This window comes from Convolutriloba macropyga, chromosome 8, assembly GCF_964194025.1.
Source record: "Convolutriloba macropyga chromosome 8, txConMacr16.3, whole genome shotgun sequence".
NCBI classification, from domain to species: Eukaryota; Metazoa; Xenacoelomorpha; order Acoela; family Convolutidae; genus Convolutriloba; species Convolutriloba macropyga.
The window spans coordinates 29,502,343-29,514,847 of record NC_134475.1 but is presented as its reverse complement, the minus strand read 5'-3'; the positions used below and the strand labels follow the sequence as shown (position 1 = coordinate 29,514,847).

Genomic DNA, 12,505 nt, shown 5'->3' with positions numbered 1-12,505 from the left:
GGAAATAAGATAAACACTGAACTACCACGAATGCAGTAACACACAAGTAGGGCAACACACAAATGATTCACACACAATAATACCATGATCAGATTGAGGAGTAGGAGGCTGTTCGAAATCAGCCTGATTTATCAGAGGACTTTCAGTCACACTATAAGGCGAATCATCCTTCTCAGGATCGTCTTCATAATCGCCTGAAAATTGATCAATATAAACGAATTGAGAAGTTCAAATTCGTGAGACCATTCTTTCATGGACTGATATTTATATTTATATGTCTTATTGTTTACTGGCGGCAGATACATCAATAAAATCTAATCTGATTATTTTCATGGCTAAGGAAGAAACAATAGAAACAGATCCGACTATCGTACCGGGCGAATTGCTCTCAAACGACCGACGAATGGTTGGATTTTGTAGTAGTAGCCACGTGGGCTTAGGCAGATTAGCATTAGGGGTGAGGGATGGGGTGGAGTGGGGGTCCAAACCGCCAAAGAACTTCCCTTAACACTAAGATTTAGTGTGTTCAGCAGCTTCGACCAACTGTACGAGTAGGCTTAGAGACCAGTAGGTTTCTAAGAGCTTCACAGCGACTCAATGCTTTCCGGGCTTTACCTGTTTATCCCCTTTGTGAGAGGAAAAGTCAAAGGCGTCTGACAAAAAATTAATCAAGCAAAAGATCGCAGGTCTGATATAATTGCTACAATAATCAGTTGAAAGCAATCATAAAATCAATGAAAAACATAAATATAGACCGCAGATGGCCAGATAATAGCTGCTAAAATAGACCGCTAAGATAATAATTAAATAGACAGATAGGAAAGACAGACAACGAACTGCTACAATGAAAATCAAAATCTTGATTACAAATTTGATCCGTTTTCAAATAAAATTAAAACACACAGATCTCAAAAGCAGTTGACCTTTATTATAAACTAGTTTGCGTGACACCATTTGAATTTCATTTAGAAATTACCCTCATAAGTGAGGAAAAAGGTCATTTCTTGAGTGAGTTTAGTCATGTATAATACAAAATGATCCCACAACTGACTCACAATCTGATATGGAAGAGAGTAACAAATAATGTCAAGTCAAAGAGAATCTTGCTCTCTGGCTTTTAGAAGCGTTATCAAAAGGTTGCAACAAAAAGAATCAACACGGCAGGACAAGTCAAGATATAGGATTTGAAGAACTGAAAGAAAAAAACTTGACTAAGCGTCTAATTACAAAAAAAACCTTTGAACAAGAAAAAGATTTCACATAATTTTGAAAGAAATAATGAGCTCAGTTCTCAAAAATATTAGCTATATGTTGACCATCATTTCACAATACCGCGATTGCAAAGCATACGATATGCCTTAAATTTACCTGTAAGCGTAAAGAAAGAAAATGGGCAAAAGTGAGGACCAAAATCAAAATTAAATTATTATCTTTGAGAACAAATGGCGTCAAACTCTTTAAAAAACGTAAAATCTTTGACACCTGCAATCAAATTAAGTTGTGCACTCCTATAAAACATCGAAAATATTATACTAATAGAATTCAGGACAAAGAAAACAAAAAACGGCCAAAAATTTCAAAAATGATTTGAAAACAAAGGGTGTCAAAGTAATTAATAAAACTGAAGACACGCTAAAAACGTTCAAACAGATGAAATAAAAAAATATAATAGAAATCTGATGAGAACAATGTGTCTAAGTGAAAAAGTAGGAAAATATACAACAGCAAGTGCAAAAAATTCACTAAAATCTTTTTAAAAAATGATGTCACAGTCATTAAAACTATTGACAGTGACTTTCTACTGAGACGAAAACAAATTCATCCTAGCCTCACTAAAAAGCGTCTGTTGAGATCTGTCCTTAAGAATATTCAGTGACAAGGAAACAGAATGAACATAAAATTGAGACACATTTCAAAAACTCAGTAACACTTCGAATGCAAACTGTATCAACGTCGTTAAAATGATTGACTGCATACAAAAACCTAACAAAAATTAAGTCAAAAATAAGATACCAGTCCATAAAAATATTTAGTGACAACGCAACAAAAGAACCACAACCAACAAAAGCTCATTTGAAATCTTTGAACATAAATGGATCCAGAGTCATAAATTTTATTAACTGCTCTATAAGAACAAGACGTCCAGCTGTGCAAGGCTAGAACACATACATGAAATTGCATAGTTAGAATACGTGTATGAAAACGTGAGTATTAGCTGAAAAATCAAGAGACAAATTTCAGAAAATTCGACCGGACGAGGTCAAAAATATCTCTCAAAAACCAAAAAGTTATTAAAATACCGGTTTCTCATTGAGGGGGGGGGGGGGGGGGGGTGGACTATATACACAAATGGGGTTCTTTTTCTTCAGACAATTTTGACCGACCGATATATTCATCGTAAAGAGTTGTGAGTGGTTGAAAAGCCCCCCCCCCCCCCCCAGCTTAGAATATGGAATTAAAAAGATTTTTTTGAATTTCGTTTTTTACAGGGAGTTATCGAGGTTTGAAGTTTTGTGAATAATAGACGGATTTCCGTTGTTTTCATTCTCATTTTCCGGAATTTAACCTAAAATTTCAAAAATTTTGCCACAAAATTTTGAAAAAATTGTTAACAATAGTAATATTGATTTGCTTTAACAAACAAAAAAGTTTTTTTTTTGACTTTCGATTTAATTTTTCTGGCTATAATTCAGCCTTTATCATCAAAAATTGCCAAAATAAAATTTTTAGTGCACTTTGATTAAATTTGCCGAAAGTACACACCTCAAATACAACAACCACAATCTTTGTAAACTACAAAAGGGGCTAGATTTTCTTCCACTTCCATTGAGAGTAGTCTAGAATCAAAATTTTGCCGTTTTTTGCTAACTTTACTCTTATGATTATCAAAAACGGGGCAATTATTTTTGATCAAATTATCTAGATCTCAAGCATACGAAACAATTGAGTGTTATAAATGAACAAACAGCATTGGCCCGGCTGGTTTGGGTTCAATCTTGGACTGTTACAATAGAAAAAGGATCGGATTGTAATCAGTTGGTCTTCTTTTAAAAAAATTTTCGAGCTTTTTAATGTTAATTAAAGAACAGAACAGTTCACAATAAAACTCACTGTTGATAGGTCCGAATGACTCACTAAACAGTTCCAAATTAATGTATCCGTTTTCTATACTCGAAATATTATGGTCGTTTTGACTTTTAAAAATGTTTGTTTTTTAAATAATTAATGGATTATTGAACTTTGCAGCTACTTTGCTTTTAATTTGGTCAACTTGTAGCTTAGTGTCAGCGCAGAAAGAATGCTCCTTCTTCCTCTTCTTTCTACTGAATTAAATTCCTATTTTTTATGCGCTTTTACGATATAAGTAATGGTTTTTTGGCTTTAATACTACTAGATTTCACATCTTTTTCTTTGGAATTTTGGTATTGATCACTTTTTCACGATTTTGTCCCGTTTTTGTCACATTATTAGCAGTTCACAAATTACATTATTGGAGTTCATAATAGGACGAAATTGGACATATAAAGGTCTTGAAAGACATAGATTATGGTTTTAACTGCTGCGACACCCCCTTTAACTCTCGTTTCTTACTTTGTCTTTTTAGTCGTATGAAATAACCTGGATAAAGTCAGGTATCATTGGCATTTCATGAAGAAAAAAACAAGCCTTTATTCTGATTTGAGTAGAGAGCTGATGGCTTTCATGACTTTGAAAACAATTGTTTTAAAAAATGAAAAAAAACTCCTCTTAACGTTGTTTACCCTCAAATTTTTGTTCTTTATCGTCCATTTGTTATCTAGTCTCACTAATTACAGGTCACATATAACCTTATTGTTTTCGAGGGAATGTGCAAGTTTTCAAAACGCAATGTATTTTTTAAAGGATTCGTTATGAGCTAACTGGCTTCGACACGAGTTTTTCGCACAAAAACTAAACTGATTTTTGACTTTTGTCTATATTTAACGTTCTTTTTGCAGACGTAAGACATATTATGTATAAGTAAACGTCTCAAGCGCTTCCTTTGGACAAATAGACGAACCTGTTTAATTATTTCATTTTGTAGCTAATGCCGTTCATGACTTTGAAAATAATTGTTTTCGAAAAACTCTTTATCAATTCTCATTAATTTTGAAAAATACTTGAATCATTGGAGGTTTTCTATCTGTTCTTCATTTGGTAGACATTTATGCCAAAAATCTGGATGAGCGGGGTCGGAACTTTATGTGCAAACGCACATTACCGAGCCTCCTTGTTGTTCTCTAGAAGCAGTTTGAAAAACTCCACACATTAAATCTCCTGGTTTTTCAGATCCCACGGCCAGCTAGACATGACCAAAACGGCTACTTTTGTACAAAATTTTTAACATAAAAGTCGAAAAACAGTTGAAAAAAATCTCCGCTCCCATATTCTTATAATCGCTAGGACAAAATTTCTCTAAAAATAAAATGCAGAAACTTTTGGTCCGGAAGATGAACTTTTACAAACTACTTAGAAAACAAACAATCTGCGTATAGCGCAACTGATCTGACAATCAATTTTCTCATGATTTTTGAAAACTGGAAAAAGCTTAAAACTTTTAAACTCACTTGAAGGTACCCGGCAAGAGACTAGTGGTTTTGGCATTGAAGACTATTAAAGCTCATAAAGAACAACTCGAAACTGATTAGCTTTACCTGCTTATCACTTTTCTGAAAACAAAGTCACAAATATTCATCGTCCCAGAAGAAATGGCAGTACGAACAATTGCAGAAAATACCAAAAGAACAAACATTTTTGTTACAAGCTCAAAGACTGAATTCTATTAATGTACTCAACGTATCCAGAACAGCTGAACTGAAAAAAAAACCGGTTCAAACACAAAATAACCATGTTTTTTTTCTGAATTCTGCCTCATTGCCAATCAACAAGTACGCAAGTTTTCAAGTCTCTAATATAACTTTCTTACGCCATATCCAATCGATAGGAAACAATCGGTAAACAAAAAGGTGTAATTACAATACACAACGGCACTAAGTACAAAAATCTCATTGACATTTGCACTGAAAACTATAAAATTAGAGCCCATTTACATTAGAAGAAAAACGGATGCACGTGAAAACAGTTTCATTAAACAATCCAATTTGTCAGTTTTTGATCTGCATTTTTATGAGCTACTAAAATTCGTACAATGGAAAATCAACAGATTGGAATTGTTTCGTACAAAAGGAGAGACGCAATCAGAATTATTAACACAGCCTATTTTCAATAAGAAACGATGACGGTATTCACAAAAGTCAGCAGGTTATACAAGACGAGAGGCTGCGCAAATTAGGAACTGTTCTGGGTAAAAATCAGTTATACTTTCTCAGAAAAAAAACGTCTGGCACCAACTAAAAAATGACTATCTAGTCTGTAATCAAGAACTTTCAAAATTCGTTCTCATTGTGTAACAACCAGTTTTAACGTAAATTTCTTAAGACACGAAGTGTCAGTTCAGATAGCGCTAAAACCCATTAATTTCATTCACATTAGCAGTTTTAATTTTCTGTTTAATAAAGTAATATATAGCCTTTTTTCGCTCAAAATTTCCCTAGAAAAAGATAAATCTGTGAATTCTTCTTTCCTTAGTACTATATCAAGTTTGTGTTCAATTTGCTTCCATTTTTCTTCTTTTACATCCTTGGTGCTTTCTCACTCTCACATGAAGTTCATACGTTTTTGTTACAAACCACCCGGGCAAACTGAAAAGAAGATCTTAGTAATCTTGTTGTTTTGTTTCGATCGGAAAACCATAAATTCTTCCAAAAATTTAATATCTAACAAGTATATGATGGACTAATAAATTCTTCCATCGTTACAAACTTTGTTTGAGAGCAATTAGACCCTCTATTTTTGGTTCAATTAATAAACTGAGAGATGTAAAAACTAACTAGCTTCCTGATCCGCTTTCTGCTGGCTGATTGTATGTCTAGCTGCCCCGAGAAGTCCCCCAACTTTGGCTGCCCTGCCCATCAACTCCAATTTGCGAGTTCGAAACTCTATTGGGAGCTTCTCACTTCGGAAGGAGGCCACCTCTGAGTCGCTTCCAATGCACTTGACCACTAAGGAATCGCATTCTAGTTTTGACTTGAAGCTAAACAGGACGTCAGAAATTGAGGATACTGCAAACCATCGAACTCAGGAATTCAGGAAATACTCTTCTTAACTATCTGAGAAATGACGCCTATAAAATGCCATTTTTAAGCAAATTGACTGACTTAAACTCGAGGCTTAATTAATTTTAATTGAAAAACAGTAGATTTTAACACTATAGCATGGATCATAACTTTGTCAAAACCCTGTAGATCTTCAGCACTGAAGATCTGAACTCGAAAGCTGACATAATGAAAAGAATGCATACTCAATTCATTATTTGATCTGCTTGTTTTTTTATTAGTTGCGTGCGATTAACTAAGATTTTGTTGGCAAAAGTTGGCCAACAATTTGGAAAAAGTTTATAACTGTAAAGCAAGACGTTAATGTAAGAAACACGATGGTCAAATTCTGGTAGCGCGTGCAGATGTCAGTCCTGGCAAGTTCCCACTATAGAACCAAGTAACCAAGTTAAATCCAACTATACCACAGTCTTAGAGAGCAATTGCTTTTCAATTTACAAAATCTTCCTCACAACAGTCTGCAATTAAACATATTTTTTAAACCAATTTACAGAGTCAGTTTAAAAATTAAGCTGAAACCTGCATCGGAATCTAACCGGCTCAGAACTTAAGCAGTTCAAATTCAATTCAACTCAACTCACTCAATATGCACTGAACCACCAGCTGATTGATACTTAAATGAACCTGCTGATGTTGAAAGTAATACAAAATGGAAGGAAGGAAACCAACGCATTTTGTAGTTTGGTTAGAGCCAGAGTCTGTTTCTCACTGTCCCACGCGTACTCGGTCTTGGCCATGTCCATCCGTCCGAGAGTGTCATTCGACAACATTATCTTACTCTCCGGGTCCAACTCAAAGTCCTAAAACCAAACAGACAGACGTACAGATTCACGAGTACATAAAAAACGTTACAAAAAAAAGAAAAATGAAACTGAACGCAGGTACATCAATTGCGAATATTATAAAATACTTCGCAAAAAAATAATGCTTAGATTGAAGACTGCTGTTATTAGAAAGCATTTTTGTTCAAGCTGAAACTGAACAGAACTTTTTTGAACTCTTAAAACTACTTCGAGCTCACACTAGGATAAAACTATTCTCTGCGCAAAATAGCACGTATGGACACGTTCGCAATTAACGGAAAATAGAACTGTAATATCTTTGGGATGGTTGTTGAGGATTGGTACATCGTGGGACTACAAGAAGAGTTTCACTAAAATCCACTGCTGTTTACATCAGTCCACACTTACGGAGTGAACTCATCTTATTGAAATAGTAGAGAAACCCATAGTTGAAGGACCTGCTTACTTTTCTCCGGGGTATAACATTCCTGTTTTTAATATATGGGAACTGATTGTCTTTTGCACGGACACTGGTTTGATAACGCATAATGCGATTGATCACAGCCCTATGTGTAATCCGTTATCTTTCTTTGGATCTTTCTTTCCATACAGTTTATAAGTTAGTTTTACAATTTCAGCTGTTGCTTGCCTTTCATTATGGTTAGGATCAAAGCAAACGAGTGAAAGACGTTCAGTTTAAATGTTGTTCAGCGCAACTTCCAAGCTTGGCAAGTCAGTAGTTACACAGTAATCAATTAATGGCAATGGAGGTAAATTAAAAACATAGCCGGCAGAATACTGTAAACCCCTCGACGGCGTGGTAATCTCCATACCTCTTTAATCTCCCTTTCCTTCGTACGACCCCTCCCCCTACCTGCCTGTCCCCTCCCCGGTCACCTATCTAGCTACCTCTGCCTAAGCACACCCCTCTTACATTACCACGCCAACCCCCGGTGCGGCGTGGTAATGTAAGAGGGGTGTGCTTAGGCAGAGGTAGCTAGATAGGTGACCGGGGAGGGGGCAGGCAGGTAGGGGAGGGGTCGTACGAAGGAAAGGGAGATTAAAGAGGTAGGCGGGGGACGTCTGTAGATTAGATAAGAATAGCATCAAAAAGTCTCAAAATGACCTCTACACATTGAATATAACCAGGCATAAAATTAGACGCAATTTTAGTTGTTAATGTGATTAGGTACGGGGAGAGGGGTAGGTAGTTGGGGGATGAAGGTAGAAGGTGCGAGTGCGGGTTGGTAAGGTAAGAGGGGGGATGTAGGCAGGGGTAAGTGGTTGACCCGGGGGCAGGTAGGTAGGTGGGGGGAATGAGGTAGGTGAAATGAAAATTCTCCGTGGAATGAGGTAGGTAAGCAGGGGAGGGGGTAGGTAGGCGGATGGGAAGTGGGGGTAGACAGGGGGGTTAGGTAAGTAGGTGGGGGTCTGTGTTTTATATAAGAAAGAGGGACTTAAACGGGATCAAAATTTCTCAAAATGACCTTACCACCTTGAATATTACCAGTAGTGCTTAATTACTATAGATTAAAAAATAAGCTACTGTTCAATGATCGAAAACAGAAGTCAAAGTCCAAAAACGGAAGTAAATTGTCGATTAGAAAAAAGTTAAAATTCAAGTCATGAACAAACTTTATTCAGCGAAAACCTGTAGCAATCCAGTACTCCTCTTCGAGTCGTAAAAACCTGTAGAATACCAAGAATCCTCTTCGAGTCGTAAGAAACCAGGAAGAAATCATTGCCCAGCATTAATAAGGTTTGTTTAACCTAATAAAAGACAACACTAGCGATTACAATTAATATATCAATTCTACATGGACATACATTTCTATGCAGTTGAAGATGCTGAGCTATCTCTCCATTCTTGAGCAGCAACTTTTTGAACTGTCGTCTCATCTCTTGCACCTTCTTTTTAAGCCCCACTTTCTTCTCCTCTGCCAACTTAAGAAGTCGATCAAGTTCAGCCTTCTGCTTTGCATCCTCTATGCTGTACGCTTTGGGGTCCTTGATGTCCTCTAACTTCGACAACTCGTCCGCCATTGCCTAAATAAATAAACATTATAATATTAGAACATTGAAATAAGTTCTAATATTATTCCAACTTCTAATATCTAATATTATAGTATTGCTTCGCAAGACTATTCGAAGAATGGCTGCATGTTTAAATCAGCATTTCAAACTCTTCAGAAATATGTCCGTTGTTTTCAAAAAAATCTATTGGAACTGGAATAGACAGCTTGACCGCGAATTATGTTGAGTAATGCTAAAAATTCAATGGAATCATCAGTTCCCTCTACGCTAAATTAAAATAAGATCAGCCGATTTAATTAAAGACCTAAAACAAAATTAAGACAATAACCAATAGACTTCTTGTCATTCCCCGCCAATGTCTAAATTTTTCATCAGTAATTTCAACTGAATCTGAATTGCTCAGTATAGTGACAAACCAAGAATCTGGAAATCATGTTTAGGTGTAATTATTGTTATTATTATCATCATCACTCAAGTTTACTGGCATAAAATTTTAAAACTCTATTTTGCAGGTCTTTAGAGAGTAATTGGTCTGCTGTTGGCAGTCACATTTTTGGTCATTTTTAAAAAAAACCCTATAATTTCATTTAAAAAGAAATTACAACAGAAATATTTGTGGCAATAATCTTCCCATGAATAACTTTAGAAAGCAATTAAATATGTTGAGTATTAAATATTGCCATTTTAAGTTGCAAGCGAGAGTTATGCTTAAGTAACTGCTGTTAACTAATTACTGCTGTTAACTAATTACTGCTGTTAACTAATTACTGCTGTTAAACTTTGGTGGTTTGTTCTTGGCTGCTGTTATATGGGGTTCTTGATAGTTATAAGCATCTCTGATACCAACTGGAGAGAACGAATAACCGGAAATTTTTCTAACCAAATAGAGTAAATATGAAGCAAGAGCATCAGAATTCTCAATTCTTGAATAAATTTAAATGGCAACAGGTGATAATCAATTCTGGAACTGGTGGCATAACAATTTCCATTGCTACGTAGTTCAGCCATAAGGAAAATGCTGATTTCGTATGATAAAATACGAGAAAAAGTAACAAATTTTAGCCAAAGTTCTGAAATATTTAATTTCTGCATCATTAACTTGGAAAATTTGACATTTTTGAACAGTGGGCAGATAAAATCTTTTATATATGACAACACAAAAGGAAAGGGGCTTATATTATTTAATGCCTTTCAAATTAGATGCATTTTTTATGAAAAAGTTACAGTTTGAAGAAAAAGTAACCAACTCAAAACTAAATATATAATTTTAGTTTCGAATTCCTTTGGCAGGCGTAGTTCAGCCATAAGGAAAATGCTGATTTCGTATGATAAAATACGAGAAAAAGTAACAAATTTTAGCCAAAGTTTTGAAATATTTAATTTCTGCATCTTTAACTTGGAAAATTTGATATTTTTGAACAGTGGGCAGATAAAATCTTTTATATATGACAACACAAAAGGAAAGGGGCTTATATTTATTTAATGCCTTTCAAATTAGATGCATTTTTTATGAAAAAGTTACAGTTTAAAGAAAAATTAACCAACTCAAAACTAAATATATAATTTTAGTTTCGAATTCCTTTGGCAGGCAGTGATAGACTTCAGCAGTTATTTAGTGCAATATTTATGGAAAATATCAACTACCGGGATCAATTTTCAAATTTTTTATAAAGTATTTCGGTCATATCTTCTATAATAAAACGGCAGCACTTCATTTTTATTTTAAGAATGTCTTTTTGAAATTTACTAAAAATGAGAATTAAATTGTTCCTCTAACCGTTAAGTTTTAGCATCTTGTTAAGATTTTGTTGCAAAACGAAAGATGAATAAACACGAAAAAAAAAATTCTTAGGAAACCGATTGATTCGAATTAATTGCCAGTGAAAAAAATTGAGAATCAATTACACATTGACTGAAACAATACGAAAACAGGGGTAGGCCTTGGTTAGCTTCAGAGGACATTAAATTTCTCCCAGAACCATTCGTTTCACTAGACTCTAAATGCTATTCACAGAAACTGTTTTGGAGACAAAAGATTAAGGTATGAAGGGTGGTACTTAGAGTTTGACCCCCTTACCACCCCGCCACTCCTCTTCGTTTATTCATCTTTCGTCTTGCAACGAAATCTTGACAAGATGCAAAAACTTAACGGTTAGAGGAACAATTTAATTCTCATTAGTAGTAAATTTCGTCCGCTTGCCCCCTCCACCCACAACGCCCAATTTTACCCCCCCCCCCCCCAATCACAACCCCTGCACACAGTTCCACCTGCTGCCCCCCCTCTGTGTCCCCGTGCGTTCATCCTGTGCACTCCCTTGTCCTCATTCACGCTTTAACTTCAATTACGCTTATGCTGGCTGCCCTAAACGTAGCAAGCTGACAATGAAGCCGTTTGAGAGCAATTCTCTCGGCTTGAGTTGGTTATGTTTAGATGAGCTTCATCTGTATTTAGATCAGATTGTCAACTATTAAAAAAATTATTCTTTTTAATAGCCGCCCTCATCTTCTCAGCCGGCTATTATAGCGCTCCTTGTTTTTTTTACTTCGTCGAACTTTTTTTTCGCTTTACCCGTTTTGCCGCTTTTTCGACATTTTGCGTGAAATATTTGGACTTCTCTAGGCTAGTTTCACTCTTCTGTCATTCTGCTAAAAGTCTTTTTAAACAGCAGCTGCTCAGCAAAGCAATTCAAAATGAAGAGAGTCAGTATAAAAAAATCAAAGTCAGAAAAAGAAACAGGATAAACCCATAAAGCCCATTTTTAGATGCCCGGTACTTGAACTTTGTTCTCATAAGTTTTAGCTCCTATCTATAATGCTTATTGGTATTGATACTAGACCCTGTATCCTCTCACTGAGAGACAGGAGTGTGTTCAATTCCGAAATGACCTCAAAATAAATCGCACTTAAAAAAGGTTTTATACAAAAGTCAATTTTTGATGATATTTTCTTTTCTTTCAATCCCAATAAAGTTATGGGAATCAACGGCGGCTATTTTCCATTGCTACGTAGTTCAGCCATGATAAGGAAAATGCTGATTTCGTATGATAAAATACGAGAAAAAGAAGTAATAAATTTTAGCCAAAGTTTTGAAATATTTAATTTCTGCATCTTTAACTTGGAAAATTTGATATTTTTGAACAGTGGGCAGATAAAAACCTTTTATATATGAAAACACAAAAGGAAAGGGGCTTATATTTATTTAATGCCTTTCAAATTAGATGCATTTTTTAGGAAGAAGTTAAAGTTTAAAGAAAAAGTAACCAACTCAAAACTAAATATATAATTTTAGTTTCGAATTCCTTTGGCAGGCAGTGATAGACGTCAGCAGTTATTTAGTGCAATATTCATGTAAAATATCAACTACCGGGATCAATTTTCAAATTTTTTTAAGTATTTTGCTAATATCTTCTATAATAAAACGGCAGCACTTCATTTTTATTTTAAGAATGTCTTTTTGAAATTTACTAAAATTGAGAATTAAATTGTTCCTCTAAC

General features: G+C 35.1%; 1 protein-coding gene across 6 annotated transcripts in view; it reads right to left on the bottom strand.

Moving 5' to 3' along the window:
• The window catches only part of LOC142344658 (cilia- and flagella-associated protein 44-like), a 139,135-nt gene that overhangs the window by 77,571 nt on the left and 49,059 nt on the right, over positions 1-12,505 (bottom strand). For 4 of the 6 annotated variants that reach the window (XM_075396484.1, XM_075396486.1, XM_075396488.1 and 1 more), the window contains 4 exons: positions 8,804-9,022; positions 6,864-6,994; positions 5,910-6,112; positions 84-194 (listed from right to left, as the gene is read on the bottom strand). In XM_075396484.1, coding sequence (XP_075252599.1) covers positions 84-194; positions 5,910-6,112; positions 6,864-6,994; positions 8,804-9,022 — 664 coding nt within the window. The remainder of the gene's footprint in view (positions 1-83; positions 195-5,909; positions 6,113-6,863; positions 6,995-8,803; positions 9,023-12,505) is intronic. The other 2 variants (XM_075396487.1, XM_075396489.1) reach the window with 1 other exon arrangement.